General features: G+C 37.6%; 1 protein-coding gene across 20 annotated transcripts in view; it reads right to left on the bottom strand.

Annotated features, from left to right (window-relative positions):
- The window catches only part of lola (longitudinals lacking), a 581,907-nt gene that overhangs the window by 439,877 nt on the left and 115,573 nt on the right, over positions 1–26,457 (bottom strand). Inside the window, exon 5 of one of the 20 annotated variants that reach the window (XM_068225126.1) lies at positions 10,577–10,711. The exons of the other annotated variants lie outside the window; for them this stretch is intronic. Coding sequence (XP_068081227.1) covers positions 10,577–10,711 — 135 coding nt within the window. The remainder of the gene's footprint in view (positions 1–10,576; positions 10,712–26,457) is intronic. 20 annotated transcript variants of the gene reach the window in all.

Genomic DNA, 26,457 nt, shown 5'->3' with positions numbered 1-26,457 from the left:
TTGTAGTCCCTAATAATAATAATAAATTTAAAAAATAATCATTTGTTTCACCTACCAGATTGAAGACTTTCTGCTATGTTGCCACTCAGGGGACATTATCATTATTGATGTTGTTCCAATTGTGCAGCCAACTTGTTCCTAACACTGATTTAATTTTGTCATATGGATGCAGTGTGTGCCACTTTAACATGTGAAAAAAATTATGACAAATTAGTCATGTGATTGAGGTCATGCAGCTGTAACCTTGAATTCGGGAGATAGTGGGTTTGAACCCCACTGTCAGCAGCCCTGAAGATTGTTTTCCATGGTTTCTAATTTTCACACCAGGCAAATGACACGGCTGCTTCCTTCCCACTCCTCGCCCTTTCCTATTCCATCGTCGTCATAAGATGGTGCGACATAAAGCAAATTGTAATTTTTCTTTTTTAATAGCATGCTTTGATTTTGCCATGGATTAAAAAATCAACTGTTTCAAATCAAATGGGTTTGAGCTGCACCTCTGAAAAACTTAAATCAATGTAAATAAAATTACAATTTTGTCTGCCACATACTTCATTTTTATATGGAATTTGGTATGGTACACAAAAGTCAAAAGTGAGTTCAGTTCAATTTTTGTGGATCGTCAACCTCCTTTCAGAGACTACGAAGAAGAAGAAGAAGAAGAAGAAGAAGAAGAAGAAGAAGAAGAAGAAGAAGAAGAAGAAGAAGAAGAAAAGAGGGTGGTGATTTTAAGAGGAAGTACAACTGGGAAACTATCTTCTATTAACAACAATCAGAAGGGCACAAAGGAAGAGGTCCAATCCTTTGGATAATAAAGATTTTGGCAAAGGAAAGGGAAGGAACACAAAGGGTGTGAAAATCAAAGATTTCCTAGACCTCACAAACCTAATACCCTCGGGGTAGAAAGAGAACAAAAGTTCACCAAAGGAGGTCAGATAGGAAAGATGAATGTGAGGAGCCTGACAGAGATTCAGCTAGGGGAACCATGGTCGCCAACCCACACTCCCAAGATGAAAGCCTCTGGTAGCGTTTGTCTGTCTGTTGGGTTGCATTTTTTGTGAGAACGTCACGGGAAATGGCTTGACAGAATTTCTTGAAATTCTGTATAATGCTACAGGGATATCCAGAGAGTGCTTTAGGATATAACATTTTAAATAGAATTATTCAGATGAAAAATACAAAATTTGGCATCAGTTTGAAAATGCAAAATCAAAGGAGCTTACATATAGAGTTTTCAATTTGTCAGAGGTGTGGTCTAATGTTGCAAATTTGTCAATGTAGCAATAAATCTTCTAATAATAATGTTACTGACTTTACATCCCACTAACTACTTTTATGGTTTTCAGAGACGCCGAGGTGCTGGAATTTAGTCCCACAGAAGTTCTTTTATGTGGCAGTAAATCTACCGCCACGAGGCTGAAGTATTTGAACACCTTCAAATACCACCGGACTGAGCCAGAATCGAACCTACCAAGTTGGGGTCAGAAGGCCAGCACCTCAACCATCTGAGCCACTCAGCCCGGCAATCAATCTTCTATCCATAATTTCGATGGAGTAAAAATCCCCAATTCATTCAGGACATTTTCTTTTATCTTAAACAAATTTGCAATTTTTGAAACTATAGACATTTAAAACTTTCTTCAGCTTATCCCAGTTATTTCTGGGGTCACTGGAACCACCCAGGCTAATTTTGTTTTCGGTCAGGGGTTTAAGGTCAGAAGAAACTATATATGTTGTAAATTCAAGAATCCACATTTTATAGTGTCCATATGGTCCATATTGATATAAAAATCTTCCATTATATTGAGCAAAAGGGCCTGTGGGGTTCATATTTAAAATTTCCATATCATTCTCGATATTAGTGAACTTATGCTTGTGCTCTTCGACATGTTGCCCTATGGATGAAAAGCGATAATATTTAGTGGCAATGACGTGTTTGCTGTAGTGAATAGAAAAACATCTGGCGGACCAATACGCTAATCCCAACCTCAACTTAAATGAAATCACAGATAAAACAAACATTCTTCTCAACACAGCCATTCCCATTCTAAAAGACACATATTTAAAAAGAATCAACAGGCACAAACCCACACACAACCCAAAAGACACACCCCACTCCACCCCACCCCCTCCAGAGGCTGCTTGCCCCTCCCCACCACCTCTCAATCTGAACACTACGACAGCCACACAACGTACATGCAACAGTGTGCAGCACACTCCCGACTATACTTGAAGACATATCCAGCCCACACGTAAGTAACACACACTCTATAGCACACAAACTATTTAGCAGGCACTCTCTATCAGTTATTCTAATTCCTACTTCCTTTATCTACCTTGAAAGCCAGCACGTATCAGCAACAACACCCACTAAGAATGAACATAGTACCTGTTAAACAAGCTACTGAACCTCAGTCTACTACGTTCCCCGCAAAACTGCGGCCCAACAATGCACCTTGATTGTATCTATACAACAGTTGGACATAATGCTGGCATACTGCATAGATATTTGAACTTGACACCAAAACCTCAGTGATCCTTTATTATATAAGAACTATATTTTCAACCTCAGCTATACAATTTTTGGATATGTGGCATTCAAGGGACTCCAGCATGCCAAAGCCCTTCATTGTACCATATGTATATATGTATCTTGTTTGACGTAATGTTGGCAACAGTACAGATTTTTGAATGGAACTCCAACAAGTCAAAGCCCTATAATTGTACCATATGTATATATCTTAACAGCAGTATTATATTATAATAAGGCATTCTTGTTAAATTAGATTTTAGTAATGTTTTATGTACAATTGCTATTAAGCAGGTTCACCAACAGCTGATGATGACCTATTTACGGGTCAAATCCGGTACTGTTTTAATGTAGATAATTTTAAACATTTTGTAAATAAAGTATTGATTAGGTGGAAAACTCATCCTTCATACTTGTGTTCTTAAATTATCAATACGGACAATGAAGCTGATAGATTATAGTATAATATTGTTATTAACGTGCACAAAAAGAAATATGCCTCATGAAATAATATTTTCCGTGAAATTAACACCTGAAGTCGTGGCAGAAATTTGAATGTTAAAATGCGATTTGTGTTCTTTACATCCCTGTTGATGAATTAAAGGATATGAGTAGTTGATAGACAGTATATAGTTGATATTAGGCAAGTATTTTTCCCTAGTCGATGTTAAAAGGAGAGCAAATATTAGAACAAATAGTTTCTTAGATATAAACCTACAAAATGAGCCTTACCCTTAATCAGATGCATACCAGTTTATACAACCAAGCTTTGAAAGTTTTGAACAAACTATCCATGTGAAGGTCAGTAATGTCCCCACTCTTCCAGACTATATCAACCAAGGAATCATCTAGCCACATGACAGGTTGTCCCCTTCTCAGTCCCCTTGTAGACACGGATGTAGGCAGTCGAGTCAGTAAGCGGTTTTTACTCCGGTGCACCTAATAGTGTCACTTATGTTTTTTTTCTTTTTAATTTCAGACAGAACAGTATTTTTTTTTTTAATTCTACAAATAACTTTACTGCTTCGACCCCGTGTTGACTTCAAATCCGGAAGCGTTTGATCTTATATACAAATTAAGGAATGTCTAACAAAGATCTTAGAGATCTTTCATCAAGAAATATTTTAAATCAAGAGTTTTTATTCACAACAATGACCATTTTAAGATTTTATGAATAAAACTGTTAGTTCCCACGGACTTTATCATCAAGAGTTTAATGAACAATTCAACCAGTTTTATTGATTATATGACTTGCAACTTTAAACAAGTTTGCCCATATTTTATTTTAAATGTCCTAGCATACAACAATGTTTTTAATGTGTCTTTCCAATTTAATCATGTAATTTTTGTATTCTGATGTTATTGTAGTTTATTATAGTTCATGATGTTCCTTAGGGGACAAAACATGTAGCAGATGTAATAAATTATATATATATATATATATTGAATAGGCGGACCACTTAAATATAATATTTAAGTTAATCTTAAATATTCGCTACTTGATTCATCGAGATCAGTACGCACCCGAATGTGTTCTACTAGATTCTTTTGTATAGTCAATTAGTATTCCACACAATAAACTTGATTTCTTATTTTTATTTTTGCTATTTGCTTTACAATGCACCGACATTGATAGGTCTTATGGCGACGATAGTCACTATGAACTTCATGGTAACTATGTACTGACAATTTACAATGGTATAGATAATGGTGATACAATTTTCCACCTAGTCAATACAACTACAGCCTATTTATAAATTGTATATAAATGTAGTTGTATTTATAAAGTGAATATAAATGTAGTTGTATTGACTAGGTGGACAATTATATTACCATTTTCCATACCACAGTCAATTAGTTTTGTGTACATATCCACTTCGATATGGAGCCTGCTGAAGAAGATTGAATTAAAATATTGATAATAAATGTTGAAAAGGAAGAAAGTGCCAGAACAGCTGCATTTGTGAGAGATAAAGCAGTAGGATGCCAAATGAAAGAAGAAGTTTATGAGGCAGAAGATGATACTTCCAGACAACAGCCACAAAGTGATGATGACGGTGAAACTATCTTCAGGTTAGTGTTTTCTTTTTTTTTTTTTTTTTGCTACTTGTTTAACGTCGCACCAACACATCAAAGGTTTTCGGCGACAGAAGGATGAGAAAGGGCTAGGATTGGGAAGGTATCGGCCTTGGCCTTAATTAAGGCACAGCCTCAATATTTGCCTGGTGTGAAAATGGGGAAACCATGGAAAACGATCTTCAAGGCTGCCAACGGTGGGATTCAAACCCACTATCTTCCAAATGCAAGGTCACAACTGCACAACCCTAACCACACAGACAACTTGCTAGGTTCTTCAGGTTAGTGAATGTGATACAGATAGTGAGCTGTTGGGTGATGACAGATGCAATGCTGGTGTTCCTGAAGTGAATCTGACAAGCAAAAACAGTGGGACAGAATGGCATATGCACCCAACATTCCCAAGGACTGATCATAGACCAAGTTACAATACTGTAACTCGCCTTCCACGACCTAAAGGTTTAGCCAGGAACATCTAAACTCCAACTGAAACCTGGGAGCTATTTTTTTTCTTGACAATATAATATAAAAAATGGTTGACTATACCAACAATTGGTTAGAAAAAGCAAGGTAACTTCCAGCGTGAAAGAGACTGCCGACCTTCTTAGGGTTTCTCTACTTTTCAGGTGCTTATAGATCAGCTCACCAGCTTGTGGAAGACCTTTGGGTTAGAGACAATACAGGGATCGATATTTTCCATACCATTATCAGTAACAAACGCTTCAAGGTGTTATTCTGTGCTTTATGCTTTGACAACATTGACAATCAAGAACGGCGTCGACCAGGTGACAAACTGACAAAAATTTGTGAAATATTTGACCATTTCATTAAAAAATTAATCAGCTTGTACAGTCCTAAAGTATTTTAGTGCTTCACAAACAGCAACTGACAGAATTATTTAAACTTCACAATTTATTTACCTGTGCATTGTCTTTCATACTTACTTGTCATCAGCTGATGATGACCAAGAATACTGGTCGAAAAGGTACCAATTATAATTAAGTAGGAATGTAAAACTTGCATTTCTTATTTTAATAGTAATGAAAGGTTGAACCATTATATATCTTCTTTCAACTTAATACTGATGAAATGCTCGAAGATTTTCTAGGAAATGGCCTTTCAGACAATATCTAACAAGCCGGCTGAGTATGGTTTGGAAATATTTGGACTAGCATGTGCAAGAATGTACTACACAGTGAAAATGGAATTCAATGTAGGCCAACAACCTGCTGGAGACTATCAGCAGGTAAATACATAGAAAGAAATAGTTTAACGAATTGTACAAACCATCCTCAAACAGGGAGAAATATCACAATGGATAATTGGTTTATTTCCTCCTAATGAGACCGCATTGATGCGCTGCATTTGCCACTTAAGTGGGTTTCTTTGTGTGCTTTCGCAATCCATCGTAATGATTGATGTCACCGAAGCGACAGTTTTGTGTGAGAACAAGTCCCAGGTAGACCCCAAGGCACCGGACTCCCCCACCTTTCACTAATGTATGGCTATTTTGCTGCAATAAATATTTTATTTATTTATTTATTTATTTATTTATTTATAATTGGTTTATCTCTGTTCCTCTAGTAGTTCACCTAAGAGAAGTTCAAAAGTTCACAGCAGTTGGAACGACCAGAAAGGAGATTCTTCCAACTTTTACGGAGCTGAAATCAAGGCGTGTGAATAGCAGCCTGTTTGGGTTCTAGGATGAGTGTTCTCTAGTGTCATATAAAATCAAGGTGAACAAGGCTGTTCTGCTTATCTCCAGCTTCCACAAAACAGATGCTATACATGAAGAATCTGGGGAAGCTAGGAAACCAAAACTACTAACATTTTATGATCTCACTAAAGGAGGTATCAATACTGTGGATCAATTCAAAACTGTTAGGTTTGTCAGTCTGTCAAAACTAATTTATCAATGAATCAGCTCAAAAGAGACTTACTCAGTGTCACAGAGAAGCTGCAGATGGCCTCTCACCATGTTCTTTTTTCTAATGAACATACATGCAATTAATAGCTTCATAGTGTACTGAGAGGTTACTGGTGAAACATGGAGATGTATGATATTTCATATTTTGGCGTGGAGTCTTTCTGCCGACTTTGTGAAGTTTCAAGCGACCATCACCACCTTGCCATGAGACCTCAAGATGAAAATACAAAACATGCTCAAAAGCAGAGGAGAAGATACTCCAGAGAAGCTATTGAAGCACTTTGCTGAAGTTCAATGGTCAGCACATCCAGGTCGTTGTGCTTTCTGTGACTTCCAGAAGAATCAAAAGACAAAATCACAGTGTTCACTGTGCGTAGCATTCACTGCCACAAACACACTCATCCCATTTTGCACATTTGTGCTGAACATTAAGGTTGAGAGCCAAAACAAGGCAACACTAATGAGAAGGTTCAAAATTGAAGACGTGTTTAATTTCCAATAGTATAGTTCTTTTCTTGTAAATTCTGTATTTGTTCATTTAATTGTTGCTTTTGTATTACTTATTATTGTAACAAGTAATTTAAAATATTTTCTATCATGTCAATTCTTTTTCTTCTTCTCAAATGGGTCACTTAGGACCATGTGGAATTAACAATTACATATTTTAAAAATAACAATAATTATGCAGTGTATTCATTAAATAAAATAGGTCAAAACTGACCTTGAATTGAATATGAATTGAAAAATGTGCCAAATATTAAATCCTTTATATTTAGTTCAATTAACTTCCATTTTATCATACAGGAAAAATACATAGAATGGAAATTTATTGTGCAGAGCTTTCAAAATTTCTTTGTAAATCAACTTACTTTTCGAAAAGATCTTATTTTTGCTAATATAAAAGTGTTTTAAATATTACCTCAATATAAGTGAACTTACTTGCAACAATATTAACCTTCATTTTTATTAGATTCCATGGTCATACAATAAAGGATGAAAATAATCACTGTGGTCTTTAGACCCACACCTGAGAGTTCGTTCGATTGATTGAGGGTTAAAACATGTAGGTTTCACGTCCAGAAGCCCTTCAATAAATGAATGACAATTTCACAAAGACCAATTTTGAATTACATGTTTGGCATGCTTTTCTCATCTAGGAGTCACAAATGAAATTGAGCAAAAGTCAAAAAAGAAAGAAAAATTTGGACATTTCTATACTGAGGTCATTACTGTTTCTCATATTGTGATGAATATTTTTCAGATCTTGAAAGCTGAAGCATCATTGATTCACAACCTTTCTAAGGATCAAATGAAATGAATACTTAGTATGTTATATAAATTCCTGGAAAGAATGGTGTACAATAGAATATGTCAAAAGATCTTTGAAAATATACTGGTCGAACAGGCATGATTCAAACCTAATTGCAGATACACAGATAAAGTCCTATCCCTAACAACCTTCATAGAAGCTGGCTTCCAGAATCAAGAGAAGTCATCAGCCATCTGACAGCTGCATATGATACTGTCTGGAGGCAAGGTGTCACACTGAAACTTTTACAAGTCATCCCAAGCCCAAAAATTGGTAATCTCATCAATGAAATGCTCAGTAACTGATGTTTCCAAGTACTAATGGGCAACAAGATGAGTGCACAGATGAAGCTAACAATGGGCTGACAAGGATCTGTCTTTGCCCCTCTCCTGTTCAGTTTGTACATATCAGATATGTCTGAAACCACAACAAGAAAGTTTGGGTATGCTGACGACTGGGCACTCGCAATGAGGCAGAGAGATTTCAAAGTTACAGAGTCCATATTGATCAATGATTTAACAATTATCAGTGAATATTTCCACAAATGGGGGTTGCAGCCAGCTAAGACAGAAGTCTCAATGTTTCACCTGAACAACAAGTTGGTCATAAAAGAGCTCACAGTCTTCTTTGAAGGAAGGCTACTCAGACACAAAAGAAACCCGAAATATCTAAGGGTCACACTCGATAGAATGCTCAGTTACAAACAGCACCTATTTAGAACAGGTGCCAAAATCAAAATTCGAAATAACATTATCCAGAATCTCGTTGACACATCATAGGGATCCTCTCCATCAACACTCCGTACTTGGTTTACCCTGTTATGGAATATTGCTCTCCAGCTTGGATGAATAGTACCCACACAAGACATGCTGACGTACAGCTCAACCATACCATGCGTCTTATAACTGGCACAATCAGACCTACACCTACTTTCTGGCTACTGTTATTTAGCCACATACCAATGCCTTCTATGCGGCTATGCAGTGGGAAAGTGCACTTGTACGGGAATACAAAAATTTAAAGAAATATCCTCATCTCCCTGTAAATAAACAAATAAATATATAAATAAATAAATAAATAAATAAATAAATAAATAAATAAATAAATAAATAAATAAATAAATAAATAAATAAGGATCAAATTCCATCAATGATAGTCTGTTCATTTTTATGACAAGATTATTTCTTTAAACTTTTAAATGGCTTGAAGTTACTTTTCGCAACGTTCATGTGACAAACATCATTAACAACAAATATGGACTGAAATTAAGGAAAATTATTTTCTTAAGATTGGAAATCTAAAATTGTTAGACATGATTTTGAAGTAAACAGAAAAGTAGAGTATTTTCAATGACAAAAGTTCATCAACGAAAACACTCAAAAAAAGAAAAAGAAAAACAGAAAAATTAAGATGGCCACCTGATGAACATTATTGAAGTCCCAAGTCTAATTGTGACCATAAACTTCAGATGACATTGATTTAAGTAATTATTAAATAGTGTTGGCAATATGGCACATTTACATGTTTATCAATACTGAGGACAGTTTATTATGCTTTATGCATATGGTTTAAATATTGATACTGTATTATTTTTCATGTATAACAAAAAAATAAAGCACATTATAAAAAAGCACTAACATAGTGATTATATCTTTATACATCAGTATACACTATTAGTTATAACTATATTAGTTATAACGAGCCAACTTCAATGTAAACGAATCCTACACATACAGCTTGTCACCACCTTGCATTAACAAAATGACAGAACAAAAACAAACCCTAGCCAGAAGTTGCTAAGGTAGGGCCCAGATACATCTACATGACGCTACAGCCCTGAAGAGCCTTGGCCAACCCAGTAACCGAAGCCCAGCGGATTATGAAGTGACACGAGGTCATCGCAACAAATCCTCTCAGACATTATCCTTGGTTAAATAAATAAATAACCCTAAAACTCTAAAAATATAAGACATCAACAGTAATTTGTTTGATAATGTGACGTCCAAACACCTAGAATTTGTAACGTTCTGACTGTATTCACAACATACATTGTCAGGACCATAGTGTGTTTCAGTTTCAGATCCTGCTGACTGCATATGAAAAATGTTTGCATTAAAGCAAGGACAGAATAGGTTACATTTTTTCTAAAGGGATCAAATCATTATAAAATTAAAAGGTAAAACCATGCTCCAGAAGAGCATAATTTCAGATTTGCTCAGCATACTCTTTAATAAGTAAATAAACAAACAAACAAATAAATAATTAATTTTGTGTTAAAGCTTCATAAAAAGCAGTAGTAGTTTCCTCCCACATTGCCTAACATGCAATAAAATGATGCAGACCATAAACTCAGAAACCAGTAGTAACAGAGTACAACCTGTAGCAAAACTCCAACAATGTTGCAATGTACATACGGAAAAATAGCTTAAAAGAAATTTCTTAGATTCAAAACATTCGTCAAAGAAAAACCACATGAATAGCTTAAAATGAACCATAGCTTATATTCAAGTTACTGTTGCAACTATTTAGCAATAATTTATCTGTTATGAATAGAACGGAACGTTTGGATGTCGCCTTCTATGATGTTCAGGTAAATATTCCAATCGACTAAACCACCTATGACACACATTACAAAACGCCTGTTTTTTCGTGGGCCCACATTCATAACGCACATGCCGCTGAAGACTACTTTTAACTTTATAACCGCGACCACACACTGAACATAAATACTGACCATTTATGTCCAGGGGATTATCTGGCGACCATTGTTGTTCATTAATAAGTGGACGATTTTCATCTTCTGACCAATGACGACTCTTTACATCCAATGGATATTCATCTTGGCCCCAATCAGGAGACTCAATAATTCCTGGAAAAACATTTTTTCCTTTTCAATACAATAAATACATCCTAACTTTTTAACAAACATAGTAAATATATATATATATATATACTGAGCAATGAGTGGGATGAGGAACTAGATTCTTTCTTCTCAAACTATTGCTGACATTTTTCAATATCACTATATAAAAATAAACACTAATCCAAAGCTAAAAATGCAGGATGTCGTTTCAAGTAATGATCTCTGACATATTCTGGTCGAGTGTATTTTTTTCCACAGACATGGCACTGCTGCTGTTTCTTGGCTGCTCCACACTCATAACGAATATGCCTGTTGAGGTTGCCACGTTGCTTGTAGCTACGGCCACAACGAGGACATTCATGACTGTTGATGCCTGTTGCAGTATACTCATAAGATGGCATAACCCAGCCTGGAAAGCAAGCACCGTCATGGCCTCAGTCATATACCCATGGAAAGAAGGAAATATGGAGTGCATGACAAACAGGTATGAAAGACTATTGGTGAAAATACACAGAACAGTCAGAAATACCAGTGCAGAATATATTTTCATTATCTCTGATGTACAGATGGTCACTAAATCATCATCATTTATGATTCCCATATAGTTAAATAACTTAAAATGTTACTTATATTATAAGCAAAATAACCAGAATGAGGCCTGTGAGCAATCAAATCATTAACAAACAAACAAACAAACAAACAAGAGTAACACTTTGTAAATATAATTCCATTAAACACAAACCTGCACTGACAATATGCAAATTGTTAGCTGGTATTATACTGACAAGAGCATCAGTACAGTTAACTATACTATTTGGGGTGGAGGCCACTAGGAGTTTAAAAAAAAAAGCTAAAAACTGTTTAATATATAAAGTTAACAATGTTTTATTCTTAAAGCCGTTATAAACCCATTACAACATCTGTATTCTTTTAACACATTGATCAATCAATATTCTATCAGAAAACAATTCACTGAGAAGTTTAAAAAAATTAAGATGTTTAAATGAAAATGAAAATCCACAGCCTGTTTCCAGTCATTCGACAGGGTCAGGAATGGATTCAAGTTTAAACAAATAACAAATCTCATATATGTTTCAATTCACATAGGCCCAAATGATGTTCTTATTTCAGACCTAGATATCAATATCAAATTGCTATTTATATATGTAATTATACAATTAGGTCCCAAATAGAGGGATATGGCGGTGGACATGAACCTCCCACACACACACAGCCCGCCCCCGCTACCCGCACCTCTGGATAAGAGCAATAATTAGATCTGTTGATAGCTTGGGAACATAAAGACAGACAAAAGTTGTAAAACTGTTGAATTAAGTAACTCTTTTAAGATAAATTAATTTAAAAGCACCAACAAACTACATGTTTTTCCAAAATGCAAGAAGAAGCCTCAGATTACTTTTTTCTATAATTATTTTTAGTTATGTTTTCTAGTACTGTTTGATTTACAGTTAAAATACAGTCCTTGTTTTACAGGAAAACAATGTCTCCTTCATGTGACGTGTTAAATGTAGTCGGTAAATGCATTCTTGAATATTTAGAAGGCAAGGAATGGAAAAAGGTACCTCAGGTCCAATTCTAGATGACCTTCATGAATTTTAAGCACTTTATTTCAAGTAAGCAAAAAGAGATAGCAAAAATACCTAATATTGTCAAACCTGATAGTTTCATCAACAAGAACGACCATCAAGTAGTCTCATATACACCGACTGGCAAAATTAATGGATCACTTGAATTTTCAAAGGAAAAAGCATGGTTAAATTGTGAAACATTTGTTTCATAATATACTTTATTATTTTTTTAAATTATCTAAGAAACTAAGGGTAGCAATAACAGACAGTTAACTTTTTTTTAAATTTTTAAATGCTATTTGCTCAGGACGTCAACCTATGAAGATCTTTGGCCTCTACTTGCATCATATGTGAGGAAACTGTGTGTATTATGTAAATGGTGGAATTGTAAAGTGTTGAATGTGAGGAAAGCAACGTTAAGGAAGACACAAATACCCAGTCCCCAGGCAAGAGATATTAATCATTTACAATTAAAAACCCCTGACCCGGCCGGAAATCGATCCTGGGCTGCTGGGTGACAGACGGACATGTTGCCCCCTACACCGCGGGACCGGACAACAGTTAACATTACTTAGATAATTTTTTCATGAAAATAATCAATGTAAATAATAAAGCAAATGTTTCACAATTTAACATCTTTTTTTCCTTTGAAAATTCAAGTGGTCCATTAATTTTGCTTGTCAGTGTATAAAAGCCATCATTTAAAACACATAATAAAGAAAAAATGCTAGAAGGTATAATGTAGCAAACAAAAGATTAGGAAATACAAGATATATTAACAAATTCTTGAAACAAGGTTCCTTTTCCACAAATGAACCACATCAATCTTTTTCAATTCCTTTTATCTTTAATAGGACAGTTCAGTACATTAATAATCTAAATAAATGTGGTACTACATTACGAGTACATTTATAATTTGTAATTACATATTTTGCATTCATACAGAATAAATTACTGTCCATTTTGCATAGAAATTCATTAGGAACACACCCTAATAATAAACTAAAGAGAGAGACACATGCTAATAATTAACATTCTTAAAATTCACATCATTCACATGTTATATTCCACTGAATTTAGCAAGAGCACAACTTGAAAACAGGAAACATAAAAATCATTCAACTAGATACATGGTTCAGTTCAATTTTGAACCTCTCTCACAAATTTAAAAATTATTCAGTCTTGAATTTTATTTGTGGGATATCCAATATGCTTATTGTGAAGTAAAATGTACATGCAATTCAAAACAAAATGTGTATGTACTTAAACTCATTATACATTTTACAAAACCCACAACATTTCAAGATCAGTGGAGTCCATACATTTCATCTTGGAACTAATAACAACAAATTTTCAAATTAACCTTCCAAGTACATGTAGTATGTATGATGTGCATTCCTCAACTACATATACTCTAAATCATTAATAACCATTTGATTCCTGATATACAGAAAAAATGTAATCTATCAATTCAGTAGTTCTGAATGTTTGTTATTCTACTGTTAGACAGAAGTAAGTTCTAAGAATTTACTGGGGTCAATCTTGGAATTAGGCCCAAGACTGTCCTGATTTCTTAGCTTTTCTATTCTCCTCTATTCTTCTCATCAACCAGCAAACCTTGGTCGAACATCCAGGTTCAGACTGTGACAATTTCCACTAAACATTTGAACAAAGAAGAACCAAAGCCAATTGAACGGAAGAAACCCGAAGTTCTGCTATGGTTGTCCACACTGTGCATCATTAACAAAAGATAATCAACCACTCAAACTCAATGAATAGCTAAATTTACCACACCACATCATCTTGCATTGTATGAAGACAAAATCATCACCATCAATATCGTTATCAATTACCATCAATCTCTCAAGTTCAATTTTTACTGCATGGTAAGAGTTTATCAGATGTCACATCATTCAAGACGTTTGACCAACAACCTTCTGGCTTTTCTCTAGCCAGATTATTCTGCTCAATTGAATCATTATACTGAGTGAATTGGCTTCATGGTATGGATCGTTCATCTATGAGCTTGCATTCAGAAGACAGTGGATTCAGACTCCATCATTGGTAACCCTGAAGATGGCTTTCCGTTGTTTCCATTTTGCACACCACAAATATGATGGAGCTGTACGTAAATTAAGGCTACAGCTGCTTCCTTCTCTATCCTAGCCCTTTCCTAAACTAATGTTGCTGAGAACCTATCTGAGTTAGTACAACCTTAAACCACTATGGAAAAAAAGTCTAATTAATTAATCCAGTCAACTTAACATCATCTCTTTCTTTTTTCCACTGTATTTGAAGTCATCTGGTTATCTACCTTTGCACCAACTCCTTACCTGCACATCTTAGCTAAGGAAAGGAATGGTATCCAACAGTTTTGCTTCAGTGACCTTAGCAGTATTACTGAAAGTGATATTTCCGTGTGCTCAGCCCGTGCTTACACTCTAAAATACTGGAATTTTATCTTACTGACAATCATGGGACTTCATTCTCAACACTAGCCACCACAATTCGACTAAAACTAATGGGTTTGGCAACTTGAACCATTTGGCATCTTTGAGTATGTTTGTTACCTCTCATATCAGCCCGCTCAACTAACCTCATGAGTCTGAGTGAATGCTAGTCTACCTTCAGATAGCTGGACAAGACAAGATTCAAGCCTGAGGCCTCCAGGTAAGAAGCAGTGATGGTACTACTACAACACATGGCAGAAATAATAACAACACAGCTGTAAAGCAGTAAATTTACTGGCAAGGGTCTTTCACATTGCAGCACACTTAGAGTTCACCCAATTGCCGCAATTCAATTGCCGCAATTGAACATAAACAAACCAATTCATGAGGCTACAGCCCTAATAGGCCTTGGCCTACCAAACAACCGCTGCTCAGTCCGAAGGCCTGCAAATTATAAGGTGATGCATAATCAGTACGTCAAATCCTTTCCGTCGTTATTCTTGGCTATCAAGACCAGGGCTGCCTTGTCACCATCAGATACCTCTTTAACTGTTCTCACACAGACTGATTAAGACACATTAAGTTCTTCCAAAAATCATTATCATATATTCATTTATAACACATGTCAAGACAAATAGACTATAGCTACATACCATCTCTCTCTCTTCTCTCTCTCTTACTGACCAGAGTTGCCCCCTCCATCTTCCTCTAACTCCCCTATAGAGAGGTTTGTGTTAGGAAGCCACAACCTAGACCAATGACTTGAGGTCAGTTCAGGCTTGGGCAATGGAGATAACAGACATATGGAAACAGAACTGTCTAACTTAAGTACACAAAACTTACTCAAATCTATTAAAGTGTCAATAACCGACTTCAACATTCATATAATACATATATATCTTCTAATTTTTCAGTCTTTTTAAACAGTAATTAGAACACTGTAACATACCTAAAAAAACACAGTTAAATATTGAAAAATTAGAGGTTATATTAACCGAGTCAACACTAAAAAGGAACAGCTTTCTTCTTAACAAAAATGAAAAAGAATCATACAATTCGTCATACTTGTTCATAATATCACCCTTTTACGATCACTGACAAGTTTACACAACGTAAACAATATTGTACGTAGATATTTAAAAGTGATATGATAGAATCTGAGGATGTTCTTATACAACAAAACATACTATTCCATTATTAAGAGGGTCTTTTACAGGTATGTTATAGTGTTCAAAGTGTTATATTTTGTGCTTTGACAGACCAAAAAACTTTTAAAAAATTACATTCACTATAATAATCGCTCACATACTGCGGGTCCTGTTTGGTACAAAACTGTAAAATTAGGCAGCACTCACAGATCAAATGGAAAAATCTCCTAGGTGGCCAATCATTCCATATGGATGAAGAAAAATGGTCAGGTGCAGGTGGCTGCACATCAGGAAAATAACTTTACAAAAGAGATATATAAGAACAGGCGTCAAAATGGATATTGCTAGGATTCTGCACTGAAAAGAAGTTCTTTAATCTATGATTACTGATCTCTCACATTTACGCACTCTTAAAAACCAACAGACTAGCCAAGATTCAAACCCACACCCTTTTAAAAAAAAAAAAAGCAAGCCTTTAACTCTCTCTCCGCTTTACAATTCAACTATGCAAGAGAGCTTCACTGATAAACTTTCTACAATAAATTATTAAACTGACATATGTAAATACGACCACTATAATCACTAAAGAATCTAACATAATCCAAGGATTGAAAATATTTTGATAAAATGTCAGTTTATAAGTTTCACTCAATACAGCTAATGGATACAACATAAAATTTAAATAACACTGGAAAATATTTGGAAGTTGCTCGCTCGGAAATAGACAGAAGAAACTCCTTTATGTTGAAAACCTGAACAAGTTTACTCAGCGGATTACAGAAAAATTATTTGAAATGCTGAATTTGTATGGTACATTCATATGCTCACTAAGCTGCCTCTGTGGATCCGTGGTAGAGTGTCGGCCTCCGGAACCCAAGATAGCGGGTTCAAACCCGGCAGAGGTAGTCGGATTTTTGAAGGGCGGAAAAAAGTCCACTCGACACTCCATGTCGTAAGATGTCTGCATGTAAAAGATCTCTGGTGATACATTTGGTATTTACCCGAGAAAATTAATTAAATCTCAGCCATAGACGTCCAAGAGAGATCTGGTTTACTCTGTTTGCCATCTAGTGGGCCTAGAGTAAAACGGGGTAAAACAGAACGTCGAAACGGACGAGCAGACAGCCAGATGGCGTCAACTCGAAATGTCTGCACACGGTAGCTGAGGCCATATTATTAATTATTATTATTATTATTATTATTATTATTATTATTATTATTATTATTATTATTATTATATGCTCACTGATAGTGTTGTACCAGCACACTGTTAAAAGTAACTGATTGACATATGTTTCAGTTGCCACCCATAGATCATTCCTCCCTTCTCATTCATCATGACAATTTCTCACATTCCCTCTTCATGATGGATACACTGGCCGGGTAGGGATAATCAACCAAAAGCCCAAAAGAGCAAGCCACACATTAAAGAGTACATAAACTCAACACACATCAGCTCTTGTGATACTCTTCTTAGAACACAACCATCACTTTTGATAATACAGAAACAATAATTATCTTAGCATTGTCCTGCTAGTGCAGGGTACACTTCTTGAATCTTTGCATGCCATTTAACATGGTCCTGAGTGTCATTTGGTTTTAAGTGGATGATCTTCATGTCAACATTTATTGTGTCTTGCCAATGTTGCTTCGGTCGTCCACATGTTCATTGGTCAAAACTCAAAAGTTGCGAAAAGCCAAGTAAGCGACTGTACCACAAGCAGCACGCAAGGTATGACCATACCATCGAACATTCCTCTCTCAAATTTTTGTTGCCAAATTGAGTTGCTAGTGACGTGACAAATTGGGGAGAAGCCCATCATCCAGCGAAGCATTCGATTTCCACTGAATGCAGTTGGCGTTCAGTGATTTTGTAATGAAAAAAGCAATTACGCAGAAACAATTGTGTTTATATAATCATCGTCATCATTTTCTCTTACTCAGATGCAGCCAGGTCAGGGGAATTACAGTTTCTATTTTACACTGTCTTACCATCATTCATCATCCATCTCATCTTACAATAACCAATTCCAAACTGTTTGCACTCACAGGTTACTAGTAATGATATGTGGAGACATTAATAATCTTAATATTAATAAAGAATTCAAATAAGGTAAGCCAACAAGAAATGAGGAATATCAGATGTTATAAAATGCTCTACAATCATCATCATCATCATCATCATCATCATCATCATAATTTCTTTGCTCCAGAAAGCCGGGTGCGGTTGTGTACGAGCCTCCTTCCACTTGTCCGGTCCGACCACAGGCATTGTTCATATATGCAACGCCAGTTTACATCTCTGATTTCAAGGTCCTTGAAAATCTGCTTCTCCCAAACATCGCAAGGTCTTCCTCTTGGTCTCTTTCCAGGAACACTGCGGTAAAACAATGCTCGAGCAGTCCTATGAGAATCCATTCTTTTCATGTGACCATACCATTGCAATTTTTTTTTTTTTTTTTTGCTAGGGGCTTTACGTCGCACCGACACAGATAGGTCTTATGGCGACGATGGGATAGGAAAGGCCTAGGAGTTGGAAGGAAGCAGCCGTGGCCTTAATTAAGGTACAGCCCCAGCATTTGCCTGGTGTGAAAATGGGAAACCACGGAAAACCATTTTCAGGGCTGCCGATAGTGGGATTCGAACCTACTATCTCCCGGATGCAAGCTCACAGCAGCGCGCCTCTACATGCACGGCTAACTCGCCCGGTCCATTGCAATCTCTTCACTCTGAGGCTCTTTACAATCTGCTATACATCGCATCAACACAGATAGGTCTCATGGCGACGATGGGATAGGAAAGGCCTAGGAGTGGGAAGGAAGCAGCTGTGTCCTTAATTAAGGTACAGACCCAGCATTTGCCTGGTGTGAAAATGTTTTTTTTATCATTTTTTGTTCATATATGGGATCAATTGGCAGAACATCGCTCAAGACCGTCCCAGATGGAGAGACCTCATGAAAACCTACCTTGCTTCGGACTTAAAGAGGCCACATCGTAAAAACGATTGAATATGGCTGATAGTGATAGTGATCATTTTTATTTACTTTTTTTAATGTCGCACCCACTATCTCCCAGATGCAAGCTCACATCATGACCAACTCGCCCGGTCTTTCCAATCCAAACTGTTGTTGGATAACCACATTCCTTCTTACTTTCTTTCATTTTGGCCAACTGTGGACTACGTTAATTCGATTTCAGCTGCTTCTGGGCTTTGATCCGCGCGCAGTAATCCTTCATTCTTTCACCCTGCAACCTTGTTCTCTCTTCCGTCCATTGTGTTTGGGTCCGCAAACTAACTTTTTCTTGGAAACTCTTTGTTTTCTTTATTTTCAACTTGTTTCCCTGTTGCTTATTTCCAATCCTTGTATTCCCATTTCTGTCAGGTCCTTCTTCACTTCTTCATGCCAGCATACCACAGTTTTCCTGGTCTCAAAAAACCTTACTATCTGGTTGGTCAGTCTTCCTAGATCCATTCTGTAGATGTGTCCAAAGAACATGGCTCTCCTCTTCCGGATAGTGTCTGAGATCTTTTCTACCTTGCGGTACAGTTCTTGGTTTGCTTTCTTTCTGTATGATCCATCCTCTGTTCTTTGGGATCCCAGCATCTTCCTCAGAATTTTTCGCTCCACCAGTTCTAACTTCTTGACCAATCCTACCCTTATCAGGTTCAAACATTCACCTGCATATAAGGCTTCTGGATGGATCACTGTCTAGTAATGTCTGAGTTTTGCATTGATTGAGATCTTCTTCTTGTTATATAGGTGTTCATACTTAGCTCGTATGCCAAGTTCATTTAGTTGATTCTCGATATCAGTGCCTCTTTCTCTGACAGGTTTTTATCTATCCATTCCAGATAATTAAATTTCTCTACTTTCTGAATCCTCCCTCCCTCCACTGTCATACCTCTGGGCACTGTTTCGCTGTTGGTCATGTACTGTGTCTTCTCGAAGCAGATCCGTAAGCCTGCCTTACTTGCTTGTTCCTGGAGCTGGGCAATCTGGTTCCGTGCCTCCTCTATTGACTCTGACAGAATCGCAATGTCATCCGCAAAGGCTAGGCAGTCGACTACAATCCCTTTATTCTTATATCCCATTCGTATTCCACCTATTCCTTGCATTTTCTTGCGCCACTCTCTAACGACCTTGTCAAGAACACAGTTGAATAGAAGGGGAGAAAGCCCATCTCCCTGTCTGACCCCTGTTTTAATCTTAAATGATTCTGATAGTATCCCCCTGAACACGAACTTGGATGTTGTGTTAGTCACAGTCTGTTTAATGAACTCTCTGGTCTTCCTATCTAGACCCATTTCTTCTAGGATACGGATCAGTGTTTCTCTATCTACCGAATCGTAGGCCTTCTTGAAGTCCACAAATGTGAGCACAAATTTCTTGTTCCTCTGTTTCTGGTATGCTGTGATCAACTTCAGGGTCAGGATCTGTTCCGCACATGACCTGCCCTTTCTAAAACCTCCTTGATACTCACCAATTTGTGGTTCCAATTGTTTTTCTGCTCTATCTAGCAGTGCCTTTGAAAAGATCTTATATGTCTCTGGTAGTAGCGATATTCCTCTGTAATTTTTGACGTCTGCCTTATCTCCTTTCTTGTGAAGAGGGTGTATTAACGCTAATGTCCATTCATTTGGCAGCTTCTCTTCTTCCTAGACATTGTGTAGGATTCTTGTCAGTTCAACGATCACTCTGTTGTCAGCATATTTCCAAAGTTCTGCAATAATCCCATCTGCAGGTGCTTTGTTGTTCTTTAAGGTCTTGATGATTCTTGTGACTTCGTCTACAGTCAGAGGGTCCGAGTCTGGGTTTGGTTCCTTGTGACTGTAGTCAAATTTCTGAGACGGTGGCTCACAATTGAGGAGTTTTGCAAAGTAGTCTGCTAGAATCTGGCAATTCTCCACATCACTGTGAGCTACTTTTCCTTCTTGGTTTCTAAAGTTTAGGCTTGGTGGATCATATCTACTCAAGGTGTTCTTGAATGTTTTATAAAAGTCCCGAGTGTTATTTTTTGAAAAATCCTGTTCGATCTGAATCAAGCATTCCTTTTCATTCTTTCTTTTCAGATTCCTGATGGTCTTGGATGTTCTTTTCCTCGTTTCCTAGAACTTCTTCTGGTTCTCTGGTGTTTTCTGGGAACACCAATTCACCCATGCCTTTAGGCATTCTTCGATTGCATCATCACATTCAGATGACAACCATGAATGTTTCCTCTTTTCCTCTAGAGGAACTGTGACTCCTGCAGAATCAATCACATTCCTTATTTTATCATTTCTTTTCACTTCATTTCTGTTGTCTGAAGATGACTCTTTGTTGACCCAGTACATGTTGCTGCTTCCAGACCATACGTCAATATAGGTACAAGATATATTTTGTACAAGCTGATCTTGGAAATTAATGGAAATGTTTCGTCCCAAAGTATTTGATGTACAGCATGACAGAACGTGGAAGTTTTCTGGCTAATCTCTTAATGTATGGTATTGTCTGAGGACAAAACATTACCTAAGTACTGGAAGTTGTCTACAATATCCATCTCCTCATCTCCAATTCTTAGATAAACAGTTGGAGAGTTTCTACTCATCACCAAGCAAACTGTCATAGTTCTGCTGATTTTAAGACCTACGGTTGTAAAACCTTCATGCCAAAGATCTAGTCTATCTTGTACTTCCGTTACTGTTCTACCCTATACCATTACATCATCAGCAAAAACCAGGGCAATAGTTGGTGGATCCTTTCTTTTAACTGCTTTTAGAACTTCATCCATTATGATTATGAAGAGGAGTGGTGAAAGACAACTTTCTTGCTGGACTCCACTCTTCATTTCGAACCAAACTGACCTTCCATCCTGGACCTGGCCACAACTCCTGATTTCATCATATAATTGTTGTACTCGTGCTATGATGCCAATGGGCACTTTCTTATGTCTCAAACATTCCCATATACGCCTGCGTGGTACATGGTCATGTGCTTTCTCAATGTCCAGGAAAACAGCTATAAGTGTTTAACCTTGCTCCCAATACTTCTCAAAGAGCATTCTAGTGAGAAAAGGGAGGTCTATAGTTGACCTATGAGGTCTAAATTCATTTTGTTCCTCCTCAAGTGTAAGTTCAACATATTTTCTAATCTTGCTCTCAAGGACGGATTCATATATTTTGAGGCCATGTGAGAGTAGAGTTACACCTCTGTAGTTGGTGGATTTCTTCCCATCACCTTTTTTCAACAATAGTATGATGACTCATTGCTTCCAGTCATTGGGTATTAAATTCTCTTTCCAAATTTTGTTCAGTACTATGTTGTCCAACCTCTCCGAGTTCTTTGATCAAAAACATATCAACATATCAACCCAACACTCTACAATGTTTACCTCAAATCTGTGTGCAAGGTGCTGACAAATACAATTTCAATCAGTATGGTGAAGGGGAAACAAAATCTAATTTGTTTTCTGTGGACTAAAACAGAAAATGCTAGTCCAAGATTACTGTTCTGACTGTGACTGATTATTCCATTGTTATGGACTAACAACAACCATCATCCCCCTGTATAGTCTGGTTGAAACTTCCTGATGTGTCCAGATAGGCTTTCCTCAAACAGCGCAATATTTCACTAATGATAAGAAGTTCTGCAAAGTAGTTTATATTTCCTTAACTAAGCGTACTAATATAATAAGAATATACACTGACTTAGCAAATGTCATGGGATAGTCACCTAATAGCATGTGGGGCCTCCTCTGGCCCGGCGAACTGCAGTGAGAAGCCATGGAAGTGAGTTGACAAGTCCCTGGTAGTCCTCTGGACGCAGCTGACACCAAATCGTTTGCAGAGCAGCCGCCAATGCTCATCTGTTCGTGGGTGCAGGATCCATGGCACGGAGCCTGCATTCCAAGACATCCCAAATATGCTCGATAGGATTTTTTTTTTTTTTGCTAGGGGCTTTACGTCGCACCGACACAGATAGGTCTTATGGCGATGATGGGATAGTAAAGGCCTAGGAGTTGGAAGGAAGCGGCCGTGGCCTTAATTAAGGTACAGCCCCAGCATTTTCCTGCTGTGAAAAGATAGGGTTCATATCGGGGCTCCTGGGTGGCCATGGCAGTCGTTGGACCTCCGCTGCATGTTCCTGGAACCATTCCCGGGCGACGTGGGAGCGATGTGGCGGCGCGTTATCATCTTGAAACACCACAGAACCGTCTGGGTGCTGGAAGGCCAAAAATGGGTGGAGATGGTCTCCGAGCAGCTCAACATAACGCGTACAATTTAAAGTCTCTTCCAGAACAACTAGGGGGCCCATTCCATACTAGGAAAATGCACCCCAGACCATAACAAAGACACCAGCGCCCTGGACCACACCTTCGAGGCAGGCGGATCCATCACTTCATGTGGTCTGCGCCATACACGGTGCCTCCCGTCGGCATGGTGCAGTTGAAATTGTGATTCATCCAACCATATCATGTTGCGCCATTGTTCCAGTGTCCATCCCTGGTGACTGGCGACAAACGCGTGTCGTTGTGCCCGATGACGTTGGGTTAACAGTGGCACCCGTCTGTGGCGCCGGCTCCCATATCCCATAGAACCCATGTTCCTACGGATTGTCCACTGAGAGACGTGTCTAGCATGGCCTGTGTTGAATTGAGCTGTGATTTGTTGCATGGTTGCCCGTCTGTCACTACTGACAATCCGTCCCAGATGTTGCCGGTCACGGTCATCGAGGGTGGCTGAACGGCCTGTCGTTCGTCTGTTGTGGACGGTGACACCCGCATTCAACCATTCACGATACACCCTGGACATGGTTGATCGTGTGAAGCCGAATTCCCGCACCACTTCCGAAATCGCACTTCCCATCCGTCGGGCACAGACCATATTACCCCGTTCGAACGGTGTTAGCTCACGACGACGTCCCATGTTACACCTGTCACATGAACAGCCACTGCTCACAAGGTCTCCTATACAACTGCCGCTGGCACAGGGGGCGTCTGGTGCGGAGACAACACACCTGCGCATCAGTGCTCCGCTATCCCATGACATTTGCTCAGTCAGTGTATTATATGTGTGTACATTCATCTTTCTATGTTGCAATTTTGAAAGAGTTGATAATAAAGATATGCAGATGATGTCAATCATTCCTGAAATTTTTATCTACAGCATTTGTCTGTCCATCAGTCATTCAGTCTGGACTGAATAAACGCAAAAACTGGAATTTCTGTGCATTTGGTCTTATTTCAATCCATTAAGTAGAAACTGAGAAATAATAATTTTTTATCCCAAGAATACCATCTCTCAGGCAGAGAGAAGGGAACAATTTGTCAGCGACTTCCTTCATGGGCGACCAATATCACGCTTAGGTAAAACTGCCATTTCTTGTTAACAATAGCGGCTGTGTTTGGTGCTTTCTTCCGTTCTGCATGCTGCGTGGAATCCAAATGTCCTCCAAAGTACCTTTTTCTAGCAATTTTGTTTTGATTCGCCTGCAGTTGCTGCTGGGCGAATTGAGTAGCTCAGTAGTTGCCGTTGCTGGTCCCAAGCCCGGATAAAGGAGGAGGGTTCAACGTCAGGCTTACAGCAACAAGCCGGTTGGTAAAAACATCTGTTGCATCTAAATGCACTGGCTAGAAGAAATATTTAGATAAACTGATAGGGTGTTCCCCACTTTACGCGACGTGCATCATTATCGCCTGAATGGTGAGAGAAATGGGCAAGGGCTACTTAGTCAAGGACAGGGTGGGCTAAAGAAGCAAGTCCAACAAATCAGGATGGCATCCATCAACACTGGTACTCTGAGAACTTGCTGATGTACTGAATAACTGGCACATAGACATTGCCTGCATCCAAGAAACAAAGTGGACTGGTTCCATGGCTAAAAATATTGGTGAAGGATACAAGTTGTTCTACCACGGGAAAACACCTAACCGTAATGGCGTAGCTATTACTGTCAGCCCTGGCATCCAAGATCATGTCATTGACATTAGCCGTTTATTACATGTTATATGTTATAAACCTCATTTTAGGTCCGTATTGAATTTTTTTTTTTTTTTTTTACAGTTCAACAATAATAAAGGTGTTTTAATTTGTTCCACCTATTCAATACTTATATTTTCACTTATAGTAGTTACGTAAACAGATTCTTAGTTACATGGGACATGTTTCGCCCTCAATTAAGGGCATCTTCAGCCTAAACACAATCATCAACAATACAACTAAATTAAAAGTGGAAGTTAAAAGTTCAGTCAGTCATTAAAATTTGGAACATAAAAATGTGAAAAGTGATACAATATATAAAGATGTTAATGGAAAACTGTCTTATGATTAAACTATAATCTTGTCGGAGACTAAAACTTCTTCTATTAAAATTCTAATTAAAAACAGTTCATATAAAATATTAGTGGAAAACCACAGTGGTAATAATATAAAGCCAACGACATGAGGGTGTGAACACAGGCATAAACTTGATTGTCATGAATACAATCTTTCCAAGGCCGCTGATGAAATTCGTCTGCAAGTGAGTCAGAAGTATCTGTTGAAAAATTGTAAGTGGCCCTTAGCACCAGTAGGTAATAAAATGGCTGAAACCTTGCCAGAAAATGTCAGTAGATGCAGAAATAATGTTTTATGTAAGTGGAAGTTGTTATTTGTTATCTACTGTTGTGTTGATTGCTGCCCGTTTGTTGGCTCTGATGGCTTTATATTATTACCACTTTGGTTTTCCACTAATATTTTATATGAACTGTTTTTAATTAGAATTTTAATAGAAGAAGTTTTAGTCTCCGACAAGATTATAGTTTAATCATAAGACAGTTTTCCATTAACATCTTTATATATTGTATCACTTTTCACATTTTTATGTTCCGAATTTTAATAACTGACTGAACTTTTAACTTCCGCTTTTAATTTAGTTGTATTGTTGATGATTGTGTTTAGGCTGAAGATGCCCTTAATTGAGGGCGAAACATGTGCCATGTAACTAAGAATCTGTTTACGTAACCACTATAAGTGAAAATATAAGTATTGAATAGGTGGAACAAATTAAAACACCTTTATTATTGTTGAACTGTAATTAGCCGTTTATCCGACCAACTTATGTCCATCAAGATTAGTAGTGGAATGAAATTGTTGCACGTAATCTCCTGCTATGTTCCACAAACTGGATGTGCTAACAATGAAAAGGATAAATTCTGGACCAGTCTTGAAACTCACCTACAATGTCTTGAGGAAAATGAGCTCCTCTTCATTGGTGGTGACTTAAATGGACGCGTCGGGAAAAATAGGGATGGATATGATAGAATACATAGAGGTCAGGGATTTGGAGAGAGAAATGAGGATGGGAACAGAATCTTGGATTGTGCTGCGGCATTTGACCTGGCAGTAGCCAACACCTTTTTCATAAAACGTCCATCACACATTGTTACTTTCAGCAGAGGTGGAAGAAGTACACAGACTGATTACTTGTTAGTACGAAGGCGTGACCTGAAGTCAATCAGTGACACTAAGGTTATTCCATCTGATAGTATTGCACCCCATCATCTGGTCCTCCTCAGTTTTAGAATGCACCTTGATCTCTGTAGAAAAA

Source organism: Anabrus simplex, chromosome 1 (genome assembly GCF_040414725.1).
Source record: "Anabrus simplex isolate iqAnaSimp1 chromosome 1, ASM4041472v1, whole genome shotgun sequence".
In the NCBI taxonomy this organism is placed as follows: Eukaryota; Metazoa; Arthropoda; class Insecta; order Orthoptera; family Tettigoniidae; genus Anabrus; species Anabrus simplex.
The sequence above is the reverse complement of the archived record's forward strand: the minus strand, read 5'-3'. Positions and strand labels throughout refer to the sequence as shown.